The sequence below is a fragment of the Toxotes jaculatrix genome, chromosome 20, assembly GCF_017976425.1.
Source record: "Toxotes jaculatrix isolate fToxJac2 chromosome 20, fToxJac2.pri, whole genome shotgun sequence".
NCBI classification, from domain to species: Eukaryota; Metazoa; Chordata; class Actinopteri; family Toxotidae; genus Toxotes; species Toxotes jaculatrix.
Window position 1 is genome coordinate 8,596,100 of NC_054413.1, and position 24,257 is coordinate 8,620,356.

The 24,257-nt window shown below is 42.6% G+C and overlaps 2 protein-coding genes across 2 annotated transcripts; both read left to right on the forward strand.

Annotated features, from left to right (window-relative positions):
- Positions 1-196: 196 nt before the first annotated feature.
- cdk8 (cyclin-dependent kinase 8) lies at positions 197-8,814 on the forward strand. The gene is made up of 13 exons (XM_041066236.1): positions 197-625; positions 2,112-2,187; positions 2,644-2,754; positions 3,370-3,510; positions 4,235-4,292; positions 4,376-4,507; positions 4,618-4,761; positions 5,622-5,691; positions 5,900-5,972; positions 6,069-6,166; positions 6,356-6,434; positions 6,561-6,719; positions 7,775-8,814. The coding sequence occupies exons 1-13, from the start codon at positions 498-500 to the stop codon at positions 7,898-7,900; spliced, it is 1,395 nt and encodes a 464-aa protein (XP_040922170.1). The 5' UTR covers positions 197-497; the 3' UTR covers positions 7,901-8,814.
- Positions 8,815-9,880: 1,066 nt separating this feature from the next.
- On the forward strand, positions 9,881-21,271 carry wasf3b (WASP family member 3b). The gene is made up of 9 exons (XM_041066255.1): positions 9,881-9,981; positions 14,797-14,953; positions 17,208-17,342; positions 17,657-17,810; positions 18,758-18,875; positions 19,012-19,193; positions 19,326-19,601; positions 19,903-20,216; positions 20,430-21,271. Exons 2-9 carry the CDS (start codon positions 14,821-14,823, stop codon positions 20,585-20,587), a joined length of 1,470 nt encoding a protein of 489 aa, XP_040922189.1. The 5' UTR covers positions 9,881-9,981; positions 14,797-14,820; the 3' UTR covers positions 20,588-21,271.
- Positions 21,272-24,257: the final 2,986 nt, after the last annotated feature.

Here is a 24,257-nt window from a genome sequence, read left to right on the forward strand (position 1 = left end):
ACGATATAGGTAAAAATAATTTTCATCATTCCGTTTTTAGGACTAAATAAACTTATACAACAGCTCTAATTTTCTACGACTGTAAATTTCCACGTGGTATAGTCTGTCTACCCATTTTCTGGAGCTCTTTCTCTGCTGCAGGGCTGACTTCGCGACGTTTTACGACAGTGCCGTGCACCAATACGCCGTCGTTACCGAGTGAAGTGCGTCTCTTTGGAGCAGATACCGGCTGAGAGAAACGCAGCAACAAGAGAAAGGAATATATTTCGGGGTCGTTTTTCACCTGGACTATCTCCGTGTACCGCGCACCCCTACCGGTACATTAAATTTGACCCGAAAACTCGATGTGGAAGCTGGGCTGAAAGAAGAAAGGGCCACGCTGGGGAAGGCAACTAGCTGAATTACCAAACCGAGCTCGTTGGAGTAGCCTAGTTGCCTCCCAAGCGACGCTTTAAAAAAGGAAGGAGCGGATACATTTAGCCCAAACAGTGGTGAAAATGGACTATGATTTTAAAGTCAAGCTGACCGGCGAAAGAGAGCGTGTCGAGGACCTGTTTGAGTACGAAGGATGCAAAGTGGGAAGAGGCACCTACGGTCATGTATACAAAGCGAAGAGAAAAGATGGGTGAGTTGATGACCAGCAAGGCCTCTAGCCAGTGAACCCTGCGCCAGGCCCCCCCTCCCTCTCCCAAATAAATTTTAATTACTTCTCTCATGTTTTTCCCTTCAAGGCCAATGGCAGAGGAGGCATGTTGTTAGAGATTTATTGAGAGAAATAACAATATGAAGGGGGATATACTGAAATTGCCTACACTGCCTGGAGGCTGATGAAGCTTTCAATCGTGTAATAAAGCACTGACATATGGTTTATCGTCGTGATTGTGTCTTTCCTGTCTTGTAGGTGGGATGCTTATGTTGTAAAAGCTGTGTTAAAGCATTTCTGGGGCACCTGTTTTGACCTATGTTGGTGCTCAGCAGTATGCATTATTATATTTAGGAAAATTAAGAGCCTTTGTAGGTGATGTGGTGAATGTAGGATGCAGCAGGTGCATGTGCTAGCACTTGTTGATGGTCTCAGTGGTCCTTTTTTTTTAGGGGAGGGGTGTTGCTTTTATCATATTTGAGGTAAATATCTCCACATCAACTTATATGGAGATGCCACCCTTCAGATGTTTAAAACTGATAATATATAGAGTATGCCATATGAAAGAGGATTTTGTTCTTGACTTTTCAGCATTGTTTAGCAAAGCTAGACTATTCTGTTAGTACTAAAACACTGATTAATTGTGTATGTAACAATCCAATATGCCTAAATTGTTGGTTATGTTGTTCTGCTGCTATTTTTTGTCCCTTTACTTTTAATCTCAATCAACCTTCATTTCCTTTTTAAAAAAAAAAAAAAGTATTTTTGTGCATTTTTTGTCCATATGAGAGAGTCAACAGTGGAGAGATGACATGAGAAAAGGGATGAGAAAAATGTGGAATGACATGCAGCAAAGGTGTCCATTTGGCCTCAGACAGACTATGAACCACGCTACCTACTGTTTCTTATGCAATCCCTGTAACAGCCTTAACTGTGTCTGGACCTGAGCTGGTGAGAGCTCAAGGCATCTTGAGCTACCAGGCCTATACTAGGCCCATTATCACAGCCCGGACATACTGGCAGCCGGAACCACACAAAAGAGCCCCAAAGTGTTTAAAGATGTTTGTGTTCACTTTAGGAGGCTGCTGTTTATGAGACTCTGTGAGCTAATTTGTGCTGCAGCAGTTGGACGAGGCCTGAGGAGGCACAAAGCATGGGTTTATGAGATGATTTAGGCCAGGGGGAGGGAGGGGTTGTAACCAATTCATTCAAGTGAGAGCCAGTCCCAGTGCTCTGTTTGTCCCTCGCCAGCTACCAGACAGGGCCTGTTTCCTCTCTCCTTCTATTGTTTTGAGCCTCAGAGGTGAGCTTGATTACACAAATCTGGAGGTAATGCAACTCGGCCTCTTCTCAGAGTCCCTGTGCCAGCTGCCAAGTGCCCCCCTTTATGTTTCTGTGCAGAAAGCTCTCAGGGGGCCTGCAGTCTGGTCTGGTGTTGATGTTGCTCTGCCTCTCTCTGTGTTTGTAGGAAGGATGATAAGGACTACGCCCTCAAGCAGATTGAAGGCACTGGCATCTCCATGTCAGCCTGCAGAGAGATTGCAGTAAGAACTGCTTGGCTTACTCTGTCTTTTTTTGTTTGGTCTCTATTAAACACTTTCATGCCATTCCTAGATGGTTTATGTAACATGCGAATCACTTTCTTTCACAAAGTAGCTTTTGTTAAGTCAGCAACAACAGGCATAACATAGAAAAGCTGTGAAGAATCACAGACAAAGACCTTGAAATCAGACTTGAATGTACAAAATATCAGGAACATACACTAAATTAGAACTCACTGTTGGTTTGTCAACAAAAATGAAACTTACAAAGCTTTTTAAAAGCAGCATTTGTTGCAAGACTATTTCCTCAAATTACATTTAAATGTCCTCTTGTTTACTAATTTGTGTACAGTCTCCAGTATGGTGGGACATTCAGCAGCTAGTAATTGGCTGTTATCAGTCACGATTTCTGCCATAGGAGTGTGTGGTCGGTTCTCTGAATGCGTTTGTATATTGCAGCTGCTGCGGGAGCTGAAGCACCCCAATGTCATCTCACTGCAGAAGGTTTTCCTGTCACATGCAGACCGTAAAGTATGGCTGCTCTTTGACTACGCTGAACATGATCTCTGGGTAAAATGCACACACACACACACATTTACACACAACACACTCTCAAGCTGCATGACAGGATTTATCAAACATACTCCATTCTTGGCCACTGAAAATGCCAATATGAGCAGGAATGTATGTTTTGCATGTATGCATTTTTCTGTACAGTACTCTTTGTTTAGAATTAGTTTTTGCGCATATGCGAACATTTCCCGTTTCTGAATGTGGGACAAATGCAGAATTAGTCATATTGCTGATGCATGTACACTCACATTCACCAGCAGAAGTTGTAGGGAAGTAGACTCAAAATGGTGTTAATTATGCACTGCTAAGTCTCATTAGAGCACACACATACACCAAGAAGTCTTCAACATTTGATTTTCAAAGCTCTGCTGCTTTACAGTTGGCAGTTACAGCTGGCAGGGTATCAGAACTGAGTTAAAATGCCATTTTCTGCTCACATTCCCCTTGTAAAGAAGTGGAAACACATGCCACAAACATCAGCCTCACTCATCCTGCCTGTAGTAAACTTGTGTTTGTGACCATGCAAAAGTAGAAAATTACATAAAATGATGCATTTCTCTTCTCACGTATGCACACACCACAGTTAGTTTTTTTTATCTTGTCTTTCCGTAGCACATTATTAAGTTCCACAGAGCATCCAAGGCCAACAAGAAGCCACTTCAGCTGCCTAGAGGAATGGTCAAGTCTCTGCTCTACCAGATCCTGGATGGCATCCATTACCTCCATGCCAACTGGGTCCTCCACAGAGACCTTGTAAGAGGATTGGGGAGGGCAGAGAGGGGGAGGGAATGGGAGGGGAGGAGGGGGTGAGAGAAAATATTTAGGTAGAAGGGAAAACAAGGCAACAGTTGATGAAAGACTGGATTGTTATTGGGCAGAGAATCAGTTGAAGGCCTGTGAAGCTGTGCCAGTCTGTGTGTGTCTAGTCAGGATTCATAACATTTGTAAACAGATTTAAGTTGACCAAAATTAGCATGCAGCAATTTGTTGATTCTTATGTGAACTGCACACACTCATTCTAAATTATTCTTTGTTCTAGTTGCTTTAGTGATAAATTTTTAAAAGAAACATTTATATTTTATATAATTTTAGTTGACCTTTAAAGGCTTTAGTTTTTCTAGTATTGCAATTGGTTCTTTGAAATAACAATTCAAAAATGCTGTCTCAATAATAATAAGTAGTCTCAATAATATCTGGCTTTTTAACAAAGCCAGATTTTTTTGGTAGGTGCATTACTGACTGGCAGTGGTGAGATGGAAATGGTAGGCCACCTTCTCTTGTGGGATGCAAGGGGTATAATGTGTCCAGTAGAGGGCAGCAACATAGAGTTTTGATAACACACCACATGTTGGACTGTAGTTCAACTGAACCAAACAAAGCTGAATTAATCTCAGCACTTATGCTTTCATTTTTGAGAAAAAAAAAAAGTATTGTAGAAGAATGTTCAAAACCGTGCATGTCTCTTTTTCTCCTTCAGAAACCAGCTAACATTTTAGTGATGGGGGAAGGGCCAGAGAGGGGTAGAGTAAAAATTGGTACGTATAATGTCTTCTTTTTTTAATAATGTTATTTATTGTTGAAGTTTGTTACTTTACTGACTAGTGTGTCTATTTTTCAGCGGACATGGGGTTTGCCCGTCTCTTCAATTCACCACTGAAGCCTTTAGCCGATCTCGACCCTGTGGTGGTCACCTTCTGGTACAGAGCACCTGAACTACTGCTGGGGGCTCGGCACTACACCAAAGCCATCGGTGAGAGCTGTGCAACACAATCTGTCCTTGCAGCTGCCCGTGTCCCAACTTGTGCAGCCAGTTCCACTGCCTTTACTGACAGCTTAAGTTAGTATGTGCTCTTCTTTCAGACATCTGGGCGATTGGCTGCATCTTTGCAGAGCTGCTGACGTCTGAGCCCATATTCCACTGTCGCCAGGAGGACATCAAGACTAGTAACCCTTACCACCACGACCAACTGGACCGCATCTTTAACGTCATGGGCTTCCCTGCTGGTGAGACTCCGATTGCTGCTAGACTTTGGGGGAACATTTTCAGAGAAAAATGATTCATTCCAATTTAAATATTTACTCTTAAATACTTTGTTAATGATTTACCTAAATTGACCCGAACTGGGATGTATTACTCAATATATTAAGGGAAACAAATACATCTGATTTCTCAAACAATGTATGTGTGTTAATCGTGCTACTGTGTTCCCTTTTCAGTGGAAAATGCTGTGGTTGTTCCTAACAGAGTCTATTTCCTTGGTCTTTTCTTGCTCCTTTTCTTTAGGCAGTAATGTGGTCTGTGGGCTCTGAACATCAATCCACTGACACGATAGATGAAGCCAAGTCACAAACATAGAAACTTTTACTTGCAGGGCCACATTTGGGCCTATATTTTCCAGTTCACTTAAGCTGCGTCTGATCTTTTGTTTTTTTTTTCCCTCCTACCATCTCTGCTGCTCTAGTTGTGTAACTCACCAGTCTATCTGATGGATTTTGTTTTGATTATGCAGGAAATCAAGCCCTACCAATATTGCATCAGGGCAAATTTCACAATCCCCTGTTAAAGAGTTGGTGGTTCTTACTGAAAAGCTTAGAGATAAAATAGTATGAGTGTATAAAAACTTGCAGATGAGCTCTATATATTTATATATTTATATATGTGTGTGTGAATCAAAAAAAGATTTTGAGAAAGAAACCAAAACCAAAGCTCAGTGTGGTCTTGTTGTTAAAGGGGTTGTTTTGGGGAACTCATTAGACTTTGTGCTCAAAAAGATTGTAATCCAGATCCTACAACCTAAATAATCTGCTCTTGAAGGGAGGGAGGGTGTTACATGGTGTAATCCTGACTTTCCCTCATTTGACAGATAAAGACTGGGAGGACATCAAAAAGATGCCAGAACACTCCACGCTGATGAAAGACTTTAGAAGGAACACGTGAGTCTGCGGAGCACCACTGTCATGTTGTCTTAAAAATCTGAAACAAAAGTCAGAGCCAGTTAAAGTGCTGTGTCTGTAGGCAAACAGACATTTTTGAGTGTTGTACACAACTCATAGTTAATCATATAATACCTCAGCATGTTCCTATATGGGGTAATTGGGCTGAAGGCATCATATTAATATAATTTTCTCCATCTTCTCACAGATATACAAACTGCAGCCTTATAAAGTACATGGAAAAACATAAAGTCAAACCAGACAGCAAAGCATTCCACTTGGTAAGCTTAAATGCATCTCTCTCTGTATGCTTTGTCATTGTGCCACTTCTATTAATGGTTTCTTGTTTGACTAACATTGTGTGAAATTCATTAAAGCTGCAGAAGCTGTTAACAATGGACCCCATCCGTAGAATCACATCTGAGCAGGCTATGCAGGACCCTTACTTTTTGGAGGAACCCCTGCCCACATCTGAGTGAGTCACAGCACACACAGACCCATACATACAGTCTGTATCCAGTTTATCTATCTTGTGCTAGTCCTTTAGCCTGAGTCACATGACCCTGGGACGTCTACTGCGTTGAACAGGTCCCTTAGCTAATTAGCTCTAAGTCATGGGAATAAATGTTTGAAGTTGACAAGCCTCTTTGCCTTTTTTGTTCAGTGTGTTTGCAGGCTGCCAGATTCCCTATCCCAAGAGAGAGTTCCTGACAGAGGAGGAGCCAGAGGACAAGGCAGACAAAGTAAAAAACCCATGTGCCATGTGTAGTTTCTAAATAAAGTTATACAAGGAGCTTATTTCATGATCATATAAAGGAGGCTATTAATATGTGGAATAATCAAATTATTTCTATTTTTTTGGCTTGTAGAAGAACCAGCAGCAGCAACAGGGAAACAACCACACGAATGGGGCGGGGCACACCGGCAACCCTGACAACAGCCACGCCCAGGGCCCGCCTCTGAAGAAAGTGCGAGTTGTCCCGCCCACCACTACCTCAGGTGGCCACATCATGACCTCAGAATACCAGGTAGGTCTCTAGCTCTCTGGCCCTGTTCACACCTGGTCTTAACGTGTGTCTTGGGTGATCCAATCACAAGTGGACAGCTCTGAGTACGTCAGTTCTCACCTGGCATTAAAATGTATCTCCCCATGTGTCTCAGGTGGCCACTTGTGATCAGATCTCACTTCCCCCGCTCTACATGCAATTAAACACGTACATCAGTTCCATTTGCAAAGACCAAATGCATTGCTGTTTTTTACCAGCGGGAGGCATCAATGCAATTACTGTCCCTAGTCCACTGAAAAGTAAGAGAAGAAGAAGAGGAGGTCAAAACAACACAGCCAGAGTTTGTTCCTTGGTGCTTTCCAGGAAAACCAAATCACCCAAGATGTTTGATACACGTAATAAATCTATTTTGAAATTTCCAGATGTCATGTACAAAGCCAGCGTACACAGTTTGTTCGAGTTGTATTTATTTACAAATGAGTACATACATCTTCTTAGTACAGAGGGTTTGTAGGTAATCAGTGGGGATGTTCTAAAACCTTTGACTGGTAGTGTAGGTTTTTATCCTTCTTTTCTGCTCTGCAGTTTTTACTTTTTTATTTACATATCACAGTGTCCAGAAAGCACAAACAATGAAAACTGCAACTTAATGTAAAAAGAGCTGTGAGACTTGGCTTGTGTATGACATTGCTGAATTGCCTTGATGTATTATTTTTCTGTAGATAGTGTGTTTAGGACCACTACTATTTCAGTAGTGGTCTTAAGTCATTAAGCAGATGACATCCAACGTAATGGTGCACTACGTGATGTTTGCCCTTCTGTATGCAGTCAGGCCAGTAATTGGATCACTCCATGATTCATTTTTTGCACCATTATAAATATTTGAACAAAATTTTCTTGACAGATAGATGAAAATATAGTTCCTGACTTTCTGTCTGTGAGAACTTGTCATATCTGTCAAAACCTCCAAAAAGAGGTCACTAACATAAAAAGTGAGGGAAATAGTTTTAGCAGAAGCTAAGACATTAATGTGATTTAATGAATATCTTCTTGTTTGTTTGTTTTTGTCTCCACAGCGCTCCAATCCACATGCTGCCTACCAGAACCCTGGACCAAGCACATCACTGCCCCAAAGCAGCATGGGATACTCCACTACCTCCCAACAACCACCCCAGTACTCCCACCAGACCCACCGCTACTGAAACACCCTTCCCACACAAACATACATACACACATATGACACAAACACAGCCCTCACCACGCCCACCTGAACGAATGTACTGAGGGATGTGGGGATGTCCAAGGCAACAACCCCCCCCCCACCCCACAGAGGGCACCTTCTCTGCAGCAGTCCGTTAGGCCAGAGTGACAACAATCTTCACTTTTTCAAGATAGCACACCATAACCCCAGTATTAGAAACACGCTATAGAGCAAAAACCGACGGGTGAAACACAAGGTGGGAGGACGAGAAGAAAGGATGCTATGGTTATATCCAACCTGTTTCTGTTACTCAGACGTAATCAGGGGGACACATGTTCATTTGTTGTGTCATCTCCTCCCTTCTTCTTCACCTGTCCCCACACCTCTACCTACACCCTACCCCAGCCAGTAACCCTCTTCCTGTTGAAGCTTGGATGAGACTGAAAGCTGCTATGTGACTGCCAGCGTTGACAGATTCCCTGTCCGTCTGTCCTCCTGTCTGTCTGTCTGTCTGTCTGTCTGTCTGTCTGTCCGTTTATTTTATGTGCGTGGCCCTGTGAGGGCCTCAGCTGAGGACTGAACTGAGCTGCTGTGAAGCACGCTGGGAGGATGTGGAGACCCCACAGCTGTGGCGTTGAGGGTTTTTGTTCAGAAAGGACAAAAAAAGATGACAAAAAAGATTTTAGTAGTTTATAATTTAATTGGTTTTCATGGTTTTGTTTTCATGGCGAGAGTGGCAAAGCAGCTTGCGCTAGCTGAGCGCTCAGCTGCTGTATGCTGTGGGCAAGCCTTACAACATGATGACAAAACCAACCAATCGCATGGAGGATGGCAGATGGAACATGCATTGTACTGTATTGTATTGAAATATTTTACATGAAGCAAGTATCCTGACAATAAAAGTGGAAACATTGATATTGTTGATATATTGCAGATATGTGATGCTAATTTAGGCAAGTAACTTTTCTTTTGGATAATTCAGCTGGAGTTGGTATTTCTCACGAGAAATGGTTTCCTGTTTAAATGTTGTATTTGAATTACAACCATAAACAGAGAAAAGCAGCAAATCATTACATTTGAGAATCTGGATCCTGAGAATATTTGTCATTCTTTAAACAAATTGTTTGAGCAGAAATATTTATGAAATCTACAATATTTCTGCCACATTCACAGGGTCTTAAACTGGGATTGTTTGCTGCATAGTATGCCTACTGCCCCACTTCATTACGTTGTCACATACATGCTTTGATATTTATGTTCAAATCAATTATATATGCTAAACTGATAGCTGTATAACAAATGCAGGCCTTGGCTTTCCCCCTTGTCCAGGAATAGAAGTGCATTTTCAATAATGAAACTCCCTTTCTGATGGACTAAACCTCATCTACAGTCCAGAGACTATTCTCTGCCTCCTTTCCCTTTGCTTTGATGAGATTCATCTCCTTCAGACTGTTTTTGTCTACAAACACACCTGGGAGAGTAAAGCACAGATCTATGTATAGCAGATCCTCTCATTGAACCTCTTCCTGCAGGATGCTGGCCCAGCTATTTCAGTCAGTTACACAATACTATCCCAGCTCATTCTCAGCATCACTGCCTGAAGCATGCAACAAACCCCATAAAAAAACATTACCTCGTATTTTTTTTTTGCCATTACTCGTTTTTTAAATAGGTCTTCGTGTCTACAAAATCCCCACGGGCCTCAAAATTTATTTAAAACCCTTATAATTATGACAAGGTATGGGACCCAGTTGCGTAAAAAAAAGAAACGTTAAGCCCCTCAGCAACGCCCAATCGTAGCCCCGCCCCTTCCATTTACAACAGTGCTTTCGAGCTGGGGAGTCTCCCTGTCACTCATTCTTTTTTTGGGTCTCGCTATTGGTTGATGCGAACGCCCATCATGTGTTAAATCTCCTAATTTGAGACGTGATTGGTGGATGTGGCCGGTGGGCGCGTTCCCGTCCTCAAAGGATTTTTCCCCGGAGTAACCAGACGGGTTGGGGGACACAGGATGGCAGAGCTAATAGGAGTACCTAACGGGACATGCGGACGGGCTGATTTCTTCTAATATTTCAAGTGCTGGTGAGGGCCTTATGATACTTTTTACAGCGACTAGCAACACTCTTTATCATTATGGTGAAAATTGTGTGGTTATTTTTGTTGACTGTAGTCTAATTTGTCCAAACTAAGAAGTCGACCACTGGACATAAGCTAGCTAACCAAGTGGTCAGTTGGAGCGGACCCCCAGTTGAGGATAATAAACGGACTCTCCGTAGCCGAAAACAGTGAATATTTTCCCCATCTACTGGGTGACTTTAAAGCTTTTTTTCTACCACGTAATTGATGTCGGTTGTATCCCGGTGCGTTAATCAGCTGTTGGACACCTAGACAGAAAACGGTTGGTTAAATTGAAGATTGAAACTGGCTGAAATTCACGAAAACCGAGGCAGATGAACAGATGTGGGTCAATCCATCAGTAACGGGAAGCGACGGTGCGGAACAGTGATTGATCGCTGTTGCCATTAGTTCACGCCTGTGTGTATGTGTGTGTGTGTTTCTCGAACTGTGCGTCTATCATCCGTGGGGAAGGGAGAAAGGGAGAGTGTGTGTGTGTGTGTGTGTGTGTGTGTGTGTGTCTGGATAAATGGGGAATTTTAAGGCATGACACATCAAAGTAGTACATGGTAATAACTCAAGGGTGACATTCATGTGATAACATTAAAACAGTCAACCTGAAATCTAAATTACGAGTTGAATATTGAAATATGGCAAATTGGTTATAGAGACTGATACTATAATGACAGCTTAACCTATATTCAAAGCAGAGATATTACCATCATGCCGGGCTGCAGCCTTTCAATACACGGAGCTCAAAGTTAAAAATGCTTACAATTAAAATTGCTTACTTAAACAAGAAAAGCTTTAAACGTTCAATTTGTGTCACAAGGAGACAAGAAATCCATTTTTTGCAACTTCAAAGCTGAAACCTGCAAATGCTGTTTTTATTACTTAATAGATTATCAAAATTTCCATCAATGAATTGATCTACTACTTGATGAATCAGCTGTTAAGCCCATTGTGTCACCATTATGACATTAGGAGGATTATGACAACTTTGGATCCCCTCTGCATTAAAAAGTCAGGTTTATGAGTCAGAATAATCCTGCAGATTTACTGGACAGATGTTAGTGCTGTGTGAAGACACTGAACATTTTTTAGATATGAATACTGTATATTACAGTAGGGCAAAATCACATATTAAAAAATAATAATTTGAAGGATTAGGTTATATCACATATTGTTAAATTGAATTATCACTCCTAAAAAATAATCTGTCTTTTCGGACAAAAAATGAAGAAAAAATGAAGGCTAAACTTACAGCCATGCTCCCTGGCCTACTCTGTACCCTTGAGGATACACTTTTTCAGTAGCCACTTTTACCCAGAATGCATCACAGGCACAGTACCATCAGTGTTTCACCACAGATGCCCCTGAGTAATACTTGGACAAGGAGACGTTCCTGGACAGGCGCAATGTCACAGCAGAAACTTTTTACATCATATTTAGGGCAGTGTGACCTGACGTAATTCAAACTGCATTATTCATAACATCAGAACAAGCAAAACAGCCTGCAACACAAGAAGCTGTACTTGGCTCATAAATTGATAATGACTCCCCTTTTGAGATCTTAATGGAGTTCTCACATCTGTAGTAAAGGCCTCTTCTATCACCGTGTATCTGTGAAGAGGTGTGGGCATCTTGCAGGAGTCACAGGGGAAGTGGGTTTTACTCTGAATGCAGCCTGAAACTGACCTCTCCGAGGATCAAAGACATTTTTGCTGCTGATGGGACTGTTAAAATGCTGCTAATGGGACATTTGAGAGGCTACCTAGTGTGTTTGTGTGTTTGTTTGCTTGAATGCCTGCGTTTGCGTGTCGGGTTGTAATAATTTATCCAAACACATGTCAGGGAAGAAGAGTAAGAAACACTAAGTGTAAGAGTGAGAATCTGTGTTTAAAAGCATAGGCTAATGTGTTCTTCTCTGGTGCTGTGGGTGAGATGTTCAGGCTTCACTCTCCCTTTCTTGCCCCGGCCTTTCTCCCTAAGTGAGTGGTGGATGAAGGAGGAGCGCTCACTTGCTACGCTTTCATTGCAAGAGTAGAGGGGGGCCATAAAGAAGGTCGAAGAGGAGGGGGAGGATGCATGGGAGAGCTAGTGCTGTTGCCGTGTGAACGGAGCTCTATTGTCCCGGGAACCTTTCAGTGGCTTCCCCGAGGTCCCTGTTCCTACCCCTCCCCCCACCCAATACACTCTTTCTCCCTCATACACACATAAACACACACACATATACTTTGTCCACTTCTTAATGTAACGCACAACCCTCTCTCGCTGTCCCTCACACTGTCTCATTCACTGTCTCCTTTCTGTCACACACTCTTGTCCCACTTGGTGTCTCTCTCATGCACCCTCCTTTTCTTCTTTCCCCTCATTTCTCACAAGCAGGCCCATCCCTCCTCCCGCTCGCCCCCAGCCGCTCATTATTTCGCCTCATTGATGTGATTGTCATGCCAGCCAGACAGTAAAAGCAAAAACATGCAATCTTCTCATTTGCATCACCTCCTTCCTGTGCAACAAGAAGCGCGATGTTTCCAAAATGTTTATGCAGAGCGCTAAACCTAAGCAGCTGTTTTGCTCCAAACCAGACCTTATTGACTGTATGCAGTGTCCTTTGTGGCAGCACAAGATGGTGTAATTTTACCCTTTTGTTTTCTCTCATTGGCGTGAGGCTGTTGGGGTTTGCAGGGGGTCGCTAGCTGAGAAAACGAGGCCAGATGAGGACTCCGCTGGTGTGAGCTGGCCTCGCTGAACAGAAGTGTCTCTTTTCCGTCACGGACAGCTGTAATGACACGACCTGTAATTACAGTAGTTTCCTGCTGTGACACTGATAGCACAGCACTGCTACTTGCTTTGTTGGTTATTTATTGTAATGAAGATGTAAAAGATGCTGTCAATTTAAGCCAAGTGGAAGGCCCATATTTTGTAGTTGTGATGGGTTAACAAGGTTTTAAAACCCAATTTTTAAATTTCATGTGCTCATTTATGAATAGCTGCAAAGCCCCCAAAATATGAGTTGTATTTCTAGTACCTGTCAACTATTATTAGCCCTCTGTCAGACTGCCAGAGCTCCTGTGTCTTTCCAACCTGCTTTTCTCTGAAGTGATTTTTTTTTTTGGCATAGCTGCACAGTAAAAGCTCTGGAACTGTAATTAAGCATAAAATCATTTGATTGGCGAGTCTAAAAATTGCATGTTGAATGTTTTTATTGGAAAAGGGTGTGTGCATGTTTCCATCTGTCTTTCTCTTTGTCCTCCCGGTTGCTTCTTGAGCCATAGCTGTATTGTTCTGGCCAAGTGTTTGGACAGGAAGGAGAGATGTGACACAGGGAGGACCAGGAAACAGGAGCCAGACTGAGACCACGAAAACAGGAAGCAGGAAGATAAGATGGCTGCTTCGATGAACTCTGGGATCTCTCCTGCTTTGACGATTTATCTGTGGTCCCTTGAACTACAGAGTTTTCAGGGTTGTCTGATTAAAGCCAACCAGGGTTTAATTTTAGACAGTGAAGTTCAGAGTTGCTTTGTTTGTGGGCGTGGGCAAGTGTGTAAAGTCTGTGTATTCCCTGGAGAAGGTGATGAAGCAGGTATTTTTCATTTGGGACATTTCCGGTCTTTATTCTTGTTCAGTAACAGTTATTCATCAAAATTCCCATGTGACCGTGGCCCATACTTGTCTGTGTTTTTGCTTTTGACCATATCCATGAATCTCTGTTTGTGTCAGGATTCCAGCTGGGCCAGTGACAAGCCAGCCTGGGATTAGCTGGCACACTGTATTTTCCTATCCCTAATGCTTTAATCTCTCTGCTGGTCGCCACAAGTCTTCTGGCTTTGGGACACTGTTGGTCATTACTGTTGGTTCTCGGTCTACAGGCTCACCCATTCTTCATTTGTTTTTACATGCAGTAAATATACAGAAAGTGGACAGAATAATAGGAACGCCATACAACAAAATACTAACCAATACATTAGCACTACTGCAAACTGTGTCCTCAAAAATTATGTTCTTAGAAATGAATTTATAGAGAGGACATGGGCTGAGACAGGAAAGTAATATGTATTCCATTCAAATATAATTGTGACTTCATATTCACTGTTTTTCAGTTCAGTCTAAAGTAACTATATTTTGAGTGTTTTTCTGTGCTTTTATAAAATACTTAATATAAATTAGGGTTTGGTGAGATGGTTTCTGTGAATATGATGACTAAGCAACCAGCTTTCATTGTTTTATTCAGTCAGTCAGAACAATCATAATTTTAGAAAATAGTGTTGTAAAGTTCAAGATTAGATTGCATTGTGACTACAGCTGAAACTATTAGTCAACCAATCAATCACCAGAAATATGATAAGCGACTAGTTTATTAATCAATTAAATTATTCATCAATTATTAAGCAAAAATGCTTAAAATGATCTAGTTCCAAATTATTTTTTCTGCTTTTTTGTCTTCTGTCATAGAAAATTGAACATCTTTGGGTTTTACAGTTTTCTGACATTTTATAGACCAAAAAAAAAAAATCATCAGTTAATTGAGAAAATGATTATCAAATTCATTGATAATGAAAAAATATATAAGTTGCAACCTTAACACACAACATCTAGCCTCTTATCACAATTTATGTTATATATTGATATATTTTTCCTAACTCTACATGTCCACAGCTGGTGGGGACAGAGCAGAGCAGATGCCTGTCAACACCTGGTTTCTCCATTACAGCCAGTCTCTCTAACCAGGGTACCTGTGTCTAAAACAGTGTGTGATTATTCCCCGTGTTTTCCCCACAGTTTGTGTCGGTGTGAAGCCTCGCCATGCCGCTGGTGAAGAGGAACATTGAGCCCCGTCACCTCTGCCGAGGGGAACTCCCCGAGGGCATCGGCAGCGAGTTGGAGTGCGTGATGAACAACACGCTCTCTGCCATCATCCGTCAGCTCAGCAGCCTGAGTAAGGCTCGCACACACTCACATGCACTCAGTGTATCAAGAAGAAGCTGCTATAAGTCTCAGACTTAGAAAATAAAACACAACGGGAGGTTTTGGTGTAATATTTAAAGCAGAAACTTTCTACCTCCTCAGGCTATGAGCCCACTCACTTCTGTATGACGACTGTCCACGCTGTGTAGCCTCATTGTAGCAGGAGAAGATCACATGCTTTCATCATTAATCCTGAAGCTGTGATTGATTTGGACATCGTCATGGTTACAGGGCCTGGGGTCAGTGGGCTAGCAGCCGGCTTACAGCAGCCTCGCGCTGGAGCATGGAGGGTTGAAATCTAATCCTTTTAAATAGCTCTGCAGAAATGAAATTGTCTGGACAGCTGTGTGCATGTGACAGTGCAGATATACTCGATGCGTGTTAGTGTGTATTTGTCTGTTTGTGTCAGTGTGTTTTCCGTATGTACAGCTAGATGTGTGTTAACTGTGGAGAACTGTTTTATATTGAATGTTATGCTGTCTGTAAATGTATTAGACTGAGATATTACACCACCGAGGATGTCTGTCTTCACAGCCATCTCCAGGGCCCATGTCCTTGTTTCATAACCCATCAGTACTGTGCTACGTGTTGTCGTGACAGTTACTCTTCGCCCATTTATCCTCAGCTCTACCCATTTTCCTTCTCTCACACTAACTTTGTTGAGAGTACATTCCGTGCCCCAACAGCAAAAATTCAAACCGGTCTTTTATGCTGTTAACCCTCTACTTTTAGGCCCAGTCATAGTCACTCGCTGTCTGTCTGTTATTGTGTCAAGTTCCTGCGTTGGGAGTGGGCCTTTCAACAGCAGCTGTGTGGGTTAAATATAAATGCTCGCACAGGCCTGGCGGGGTATATCTACAGAGAACATACACTGTGTATGTCCGTGTGCACATGTATGTGTGTTAGTGAACCATAAGAATCCTCAAGAGAGGTCAGAGTTGGCGGGGCTCAGCATGCCGGATCTGTGATTCTTCCTTCCTCTAAATATTTTTCTTGCTGCCCGTCCTGTCAGCAGGAAGGACAGAAATAACCCTTGGCTTGTGTTTGTATGTATTTGCCATACCATTTATTATTTACACACAGCGTTCTATACTTAAGCGATGTTATTAGACACATGCTGAAACTACTTTGGCCGGGTTTTACTCTGTGTTCTCCCAAGGAAGGCTTTTTTTTTTTATCCTATCCCTTCGTTTTCAGTGTGGCCTACATAACAGCATTTGGAATCTTGTAGTAAAAGGTCCTCTGCTCTTATTTAGCATGGGCTAAGATTCCTGGAGCCTGGAGCTTACAGCTCCATTAGCCCTGGGCTAACAGTCGTTTCACACTTACAACTTTTACTGTTGGTAACTTCCTCGTTCAGCCCAGACCTCCCTTTACTAAAGCTGGTTTCACAGCAGGCTTATCTCCACTCTTTTTAGAGTTTAGAACCAAAACAACAAAAAATTTGTTATCCAGTCAAATGTCAAAAAGTGCTGTGAGCCATCCTGAAGATGATTTCACTTTTCATGTGTGTATCTAAGAATGTACCTCCAGGTTCCCACCATGTATTATTAGAACAGCAACCAATAGCATTTTCTTTTTTTCCTTTTCCTTTTTTTTTTTTTTTTTTTGAACAGCGCTGGGACCAGCACCAGCTTGAGCACATGTGCAGGACCCAGGTGGCAGTCATCTTGCTTGATTGGAAATCTCCAAACAAGCGCTTCTGGTTTTGCATCCATTTGAAACATTTTCTACTCCCCTACGTGCTGCTGGGAAACTTTTGAATCTTTGCATCTTGACAGGCAGCAGTAGAGTGCATATTGAGGTTCAGAGATTTAAACATATGCAGAGAAGCCATGTGTTGGTGAATCATCAACAGCAGCTGTTGAGTTAGAGGAGTGTGTATTATCTGTAGTTTTTACAGATAACTGAAGGCTTAAGATTTAAGGCATAAACATACACATAGTATGATCTGGATAATTTGTAGTCAGTTCATATTAAATTATTCATGAAGAATGGTTCTATATGGAGGCGTATGAGACACCATTTCCTGCAAAGACTCTTAAGACTCTAGTTTCCCATTGTGTCACATTACCAGCGTATTGACTGATTGTCTTCAGTCTCTGTGGGGATTTTCATGGCCCCAGATAATGATTACAAGTCTCGTTCTTTCTCTCAAATTTCCTGTCTCTTTCTGTGTTTTTTTTTTCTTTTTTTTTTCCTTGTCTCTTTCTATTGCTTTCCAGGTAAACATGCAGAGGATATATTTGGCGAGCTGTTTAACGAGGCCAACACCTTCTACCTGCGTGCCAACTCTCTCCAGGACCGCATTGACAGGCTGGCCGTCAAGGTCACGCAGCTGGACTCCACCGTGGAGGAAGGTGGGTCAGAGGTTAGAGGTCTGAGGGCAGAGGTTGCAGCAGGTCACTACTCATCGTTGAAGTGCTGCCAGTCTTATGTTTTCTGCTTTTTTTGAGTGAAGTTGCCCAGTTGCATGACAGGGGGTTTTCAGCCATAACATTTGAAAACAGATGAGACCAGCCTGCACTCTGTTATGGAGATTATTTTTGATACCTACCAAATGTTACTTTCCTTTTTTCCCATTATTTATTTTTTTTTGTCTTTCAGTTGTTCCTTTTTCTCATAGACCACTCAATCATTTGTTTTTTTTCTCCTCCTGTTTTTATGCTCTCAGTTTCCCTGCAAGACATCAACATGAGGAAAGCCTTCAAGAGCTCCACCATTCAGGACCAGCAGGTGGTGTCCAAGAGCAGCGTTCCCAATCCTGTCAGAGAAATGTACAACCTGAGTGACAAGCCTCCACCACTCAGCATCCTCTCACCATACAGGTTGGTGTTGTTGGTGCACACACACACTCACCAAACACTAAGACCTTTGGCGAGATTTTGCTGCATAATCACAGTCACGTTTTTTTGAAGTCACTTTTTTTGTCAACAGCTTCTTTTACTTTTTTCCTCACATCCGTAAATGTTGGTCACTTTTAACTGCATGAAATAAATAAAGCATGTGGTTGTGCAAAATGCAGCTTCATGATGTGGAAATAAAAAAATAAACATTCGATCGGAATAGGTTCTCTCGCCTGCCAGTTTTAGCAAAAAAAATCAATGAGCTTAAATGAACCCATTTTTAATTGATTAATCCATCTGTTTTCTGATGTTTATCCAGGACACATTAATTTAATAAGTTAAGAAATATTGTTATACACTTTGACTGGTCTGACTGTAAAATAGGTATTAAACTGTCTATGTAAACAGTTTATGTGACATTAAAAAGGTCTTAAAAGTTTTACATTTAACTTGGTGAACCCTTTTTAAAAGTTCTTGATTTTTACTAGTTTCTGACCTACATTCACAGTGAAGCAGCAGATTTCCTACTGCTGCTTGGTAGCTGCTTTCATGCAGTGTGCTTTCCAGTACTTAAGCTGCATTACATATTTAGAATGGCTGGCTCCAGTGGGAATCCAACTCCTAACCCTGACAACATAGCACACTTTTCTCTCTCTTTCTCCCTCTCCACTGATTCATCTTGTCATCTTCAGTTAAGCTGTCTGTGATGAGAACACAGGATCCCCACTCATAATTTCACCTTTGTTCTTCCATCGGCCTCCTCCACTTTTCCAATATTCATAGCTTCACATGTTTGATCCCCAACCTAGTCTTCCCACAGAGATACACAGAGCCAAAAAATGCAAGAGTGAATTGACTCTACTTCATACAGGTTTCTCTACAAAGACATTAGTAAACCATTTTAACCTTCTCGGCGTCTGTCTCTGTAGGGATGACCACAAGGAAGCACTTAAGTTCTACACCGATCCCTCGTACTTCTTTGACCTGTGGAAAGAAAAGATGCTGCAAGACACAGAGGACAAGAGGAAAGAGAAGAGGAAGCAGAAGGTACAATAAGGTTTATTGTGGTTGAATTTGTGAAGACTGTACTTTCCCACCAGCCAGTTACTAGTGCCGCTGTTTCTAGTTTGAGGCTAGTTAAATTCAATAGCCTAAAAACTCGTTTTTTTTCTCTTTCTTCTAGGAGCAGCGGCGTTGTGTGGATGGGACATTACAGAGGGAGGTGAAGAAGGTTCGCAAGGCGAGGAACCGTCGGCAGGAGTGGAACATGATGGCTCTGGATAAGGAGCTGAGGCCAGACCATCGACACACCATACACCGCGACAGAGGGGCTTCTTCTGAGGGCTCAATGTCGCCAGAGAACAGGTAGGCGAAAACACACTGTCTGGTATGAAGTTTTATTTTTCTCAGTCTTTTAGTCTGGAAACAAACTCACAAGTCTTCTTCTATTTCACCTTCCACCCTCTCCTCCACCTCCTCCCTACTGTCTCTTATCAGGGGTCACGGTCCCGATCAGCACCACTACCCCAACACCATGAACCACGCTGGCCACGCCCACACCTACTCCGGCCCTCCGCCCAGCATCCTGGCTGCCCAGATGGCCGCAGGACACGCCGCTCGTGGAGGAGGTGAACATGATAACAGGGGCAGGACTATGATGGCCTATCAGGGTGGGACACTGGGCCGTTCCCACCACCACCAAGTCCCGCTGCCCCCTCCACCCACTGAGGCTATGAATGGTGGTTCTGTGTCCCTCCCACCAGTGGACTATAGGTAAACATACAAGCCAAACCACCTTGTAATGCAAGCCTTTTTCTTACTGTCACCTATATCACTATTCATATTACTGTTCTATTTTCCTTTGCTCTAGTCTTAGAAGTTGAGCTACTCTATTAAATGAGCTGCATTTACTGTAATTCTTGAACTTTTGAGGTAATGCTGCCACCTAGTGGGTTGGCATCTGTAAGCTTTACTGTCTAACCTTGATGACTGTGCTTGTAATATCATTTACAGACCTCTATGACTTTTTTGTTAACTCTCTACTTAATCCCTGTCATTCTGTCTTGTCTTGCAGTATGGATGGCTACGCCAACACTGGTCCTCCTCCGCCTCCTCCAGCCCCTCTCATCCCTTCTGCCCAGACTGCCTTTGCCTTACCTCCTGGAGGTCCGATGCCTCCCGGATCAATGGCCGGAGTTGGCGGCTACGCTCCGCCTCCACCACCTGTATCTGGAGCCCAGACAGCTCCACCTCCCCCTGGTCCTCCACCTCCTCCCATTCCAGCTGGTGCCTCCCACTCCACAAGCCACAAGATGTCCTCCTCAGCACCTGCTGAGACCACAGTAGTCAATGATGCCCGCAGTGATCTGCTGGCTGCTATACGTATGGGTAAGAGCTGTAGAGTGTATGTGTATGTGTATAAAGATTTTAGGGTATTTACCACAAATGTATAGTTAGCGTGTTTGATATTAAAGAAAATATAGGGTGTTTTGATACACAGCTTTGTCAAAAGATACTTCCTTTATCAAGAAATGAAACTACATTAAAAGTTACGTTGATATAAGTTAAAAACATGGATTTAAGCTCCACATTTTCCGGCAGGCATCCAGCTGAAGAAGGTGCAGGAGCAACAGGAGCAGCAGGCGAAGAGGGAGCCAGTTGGAAACGACGTGGCCACCATCCTGTCGCGGCGCATCGCTGTGGAATACTCCGACTCGGAGGACGACTCCGAGCTGGAGGAGAACGACTGGTCGGATTAACGCACATGAAAAATGGGATAACCACTGGAGATGCACACACAACAAAAAGACACACAATCAGTCGATCTCACACTCACTTGAAGGAATGCCCACTGTACCACACACACGGGTTATCACACACTTTGTTGCTGAAAACACACACGCTACCACACCTACACATAATCACATGCTGTAGGTTGATATAAGCTGAATGGTTCAAAACTGGAAATCTGGGGGTGTATTCAAGATGCATAAACACTGTAAAGAGACTAGTAATATACTGCAATGCTGACCACTCTGTGAAACATTAACGCTCAGTTTGATGATTATATTTCAAAGCATTGTGAATACACCCCAGTGGATGTTTCTCTACCTGTTTTAACACTATAGACACCGTGTGAAGGTGCTTATTTCATGTATAGTCCGAGCTTGAGAGAGTTATAGAAGAATTAGAAACTTTCCTCTTGAGCTTAACCAATGTTCTTGTCTTTTTTTAATGTTTTTACTCAAACACGTGCGTATGCCATAGATCATGAGGCAGGTTTTTAACATGTAGATGACAATAACTGGAAGTGAAGAAGTAATGGAGGAGCTCAGCGGCGGCAGCAGCAGCAGTCAGTAATATGATGGATTCAGGCCACTGAGCGAGTGACTGGGAGGAACGTTCGAAATGCTGTGGCGAAGACGGCTGAGAGGGCGATATGTTAAAAAGTGTTATTGATTATAATTATGATAATTGATTAAGCCATCTGCAGTCGCTCACTGCTGTGTGGGAGGGGACGGATGTGAGAGTGTGTGTGTTTGGGGTGGGGGCGGGGGGGGGTTCATGTATATGCTAGTGTGAGCTGTGTAACCTTTGACCCAGAGAAAAATAAAATGATGACTGAAGGATCATGGTTGGGCTGCCATGTCTCTTTACTCTTCCACTGTCGGCATAGAGACGACGCATACCTGGCTCTAAGACTTCAGTTTCCATGGTAACAGTACAGCTAAGAAGGGAGTTGCCAGGGAAACAGAAGAGTGCAAAAAAAGGGGGGGGCACAGAGCCAGGGTGAGGATGAACAAATTAGTCAAGGCAGGAGTTTTATGCAGAGCACATGTTTGTTTTTAATACAAAATTAACAAGATCTCTCAATTGAGTGAACTAACCAAAGCAATAAAAAGTACAACTAACACCTTGGAAAAATAGACACCACGTTCACACAAATGTTTTTACAATATCTCAGTTAGTGCATGTTGATTATCGTTAATACGTTTCATTTTGCAGATACTTAATTTGTTGTGCCATTTTCAATCCAAAAAATAAAGTGCATTTCACATTGAAAACTACGCATACGTCTACACAAGATGCTGTTACTGTAGTGTCCCCCTCCCCACGATGTCCAACCGTCATCACAAAGACACACACACATTCTCAGGCCCTTGAGTGTTTTGATATTTAGCTCTAGATTATTAACCACCAGAAAACCACCTCCTCCCTTGAATAGCCCATCACTGGCAATGCATTTTCTCAAGAACCCCAGTCGCTTTGTACATCTTTGTGTACTGTTACACTGTGAAACCATTCAGTAGATAAACAGGTGTGTGTATACAGAGAAGTATTACATCCAACATCACAGTCTTTAACTATTCTTGGATACAAAGCCCTTGTTCACACCTGCTCAACCATGAAAATCTCAACAATACTGTTGGCTGCACGAGAGGAAAACATTCACCAATCAGAGGAAGTCGCACACCAATTTTTTTCCTTCAAACATCCCCCATCTGTGTAGCCAAACCTGCTCAATCGTCCATTAACCAGCCTTTACAAACTGGTGCATATTGAAGCGAGGAAAGTGAAACCTAACAGGACAAATTCTACATTAATAGCTGATGTGGAGAAATGTCAGTCAAAAAAAAAAAAAATGGTGCGACCCAACTCATCCCCTAGTTTGACTGGCTTTGGTAGCACCATGCATGGTGGTATAAAGTCCCTCCTCTTATGCATGCTTTATTTACAGAAACAAATGGGTCAAGAGGAGGGGGTCTCAGTTAAACAATTTGATTATTACTACATTCAGAAAAAGGCTTTACAGCGCCATTGTTATCATACAACATCAGAATCTGAAAGAATTCAGGCCAGACTACAGTGGAAAAAAATAGAACTTTTCAATGAATATAACAAAATAGACTTTTCTGCAAAGGTAAAGGAATAAGAGTTTGTGATGGTTTGTGATGTGCCAGCCTGACCTGTTGGTGCTCATCGAATAACTACAGGGTTCAGTCTGACACTGTGCACAAGTTCACATACACAGGCTACGTTCCAATACCTAGAAATGCTATTCTTTAGCTTTCCTTACTCATGCCCTCCCTCTTTTTTTTAACGCTTTGCACCTGATCTGAGGCCAGAAAGATGAAGACTGGGAGCTCCTTAAATACCTCTAACAGGTTTACAGAGAGGGGAGGCAGCAAGGAAGGAAAGAAAAAGCATTATCTTTGTATTTGGAAGTGGCCAGTTTTAGCTCATAGGATCATTCAGAGGTCACTTAACGGACACCTGCCTCGACCAGACTAGATTGATTTAAAGTAGAGTATAGAATATTAGTGATATAGAGGAGACACAAAAACACAGCAGGACTAGGATCCCAGTTCATTCAGAGTCCCTCTCACTTTGGCTTGAAGTGCTGGAGCATCCACATCCTAGTCCTATCTCCCTTCAAAAAAAGCTCTACAAACACGTAAGGAGGCCACTTCTCTCAGAATTGACAGGAAGACTGGCAGCATTATCCTCTAAGGTCAGGGGGTCAACAGGAATTTGTATTCCTCAGACCTGTTTTACAACCCCCGCCCCCCTTTTTCCAACAGATTATGGTTTGCCGAGCTGCTGGATCACAAACACACACACGGACACACACATGCACACACCCAGAGGCCATGCAACTCATACCGTATGCACGAAAACACAGTGCCGGATCACGCACTGACACTTGAGGTTACAACACTCAGGACAGTTCATATGTTCACAAAAGGCAGAGGCAACAAAACTAAACAAAAAAAATCTTTTCATCCCAGTGTGACAGATGATCGTAGCCTGATTTGGGGTTGGAAAAAAAAAACACTGTGGAGGAATGAGGCAGCTGTGTCACTGAGACAAATGAGTCGTTCGATCTCATTCCACTTTTCCCAGCCCAGGAGTGATTATCCTACCACCCATCTGAAGACGTATCGCTGAAGCATCACTTGAGCCTGTCCACTACAACACATCCCCACCCGAGCGGCCGTTAAGGTACCTCACTCTGCAGGAAGAAGTCGCGGTGGGACGTGGATGTTATTGCTGTCTGAGTATTGCTTCGCATCTTAAAAACAATAATAAATAAATAACTACCATTCATAGGCTAGTTATTGCTGACATGATCTGTATGAATGAGGAATCAGCAGACACGGTTTTGGGGGCTTGCAGACTTTTTTCTTTCTTTCTTTTTTTTGTTTTTTTGAGACATAGAGACATTAAACTATTCAACTGCAGGTCCAAACCCAGGACCTTCTCTCTGTGAGGCCACAGTGCTGCTAACCACTGCAGCACGGTGGTACACTGATACAAAATTTTTAGGGTCATGATGACATCAGGGTACCATGACACATCGCCTCCGGTGGCCTATGTGACCTACCACACTGAACTCAGCAGGAAAAAAATAGGGTTATCTGTGCTTGT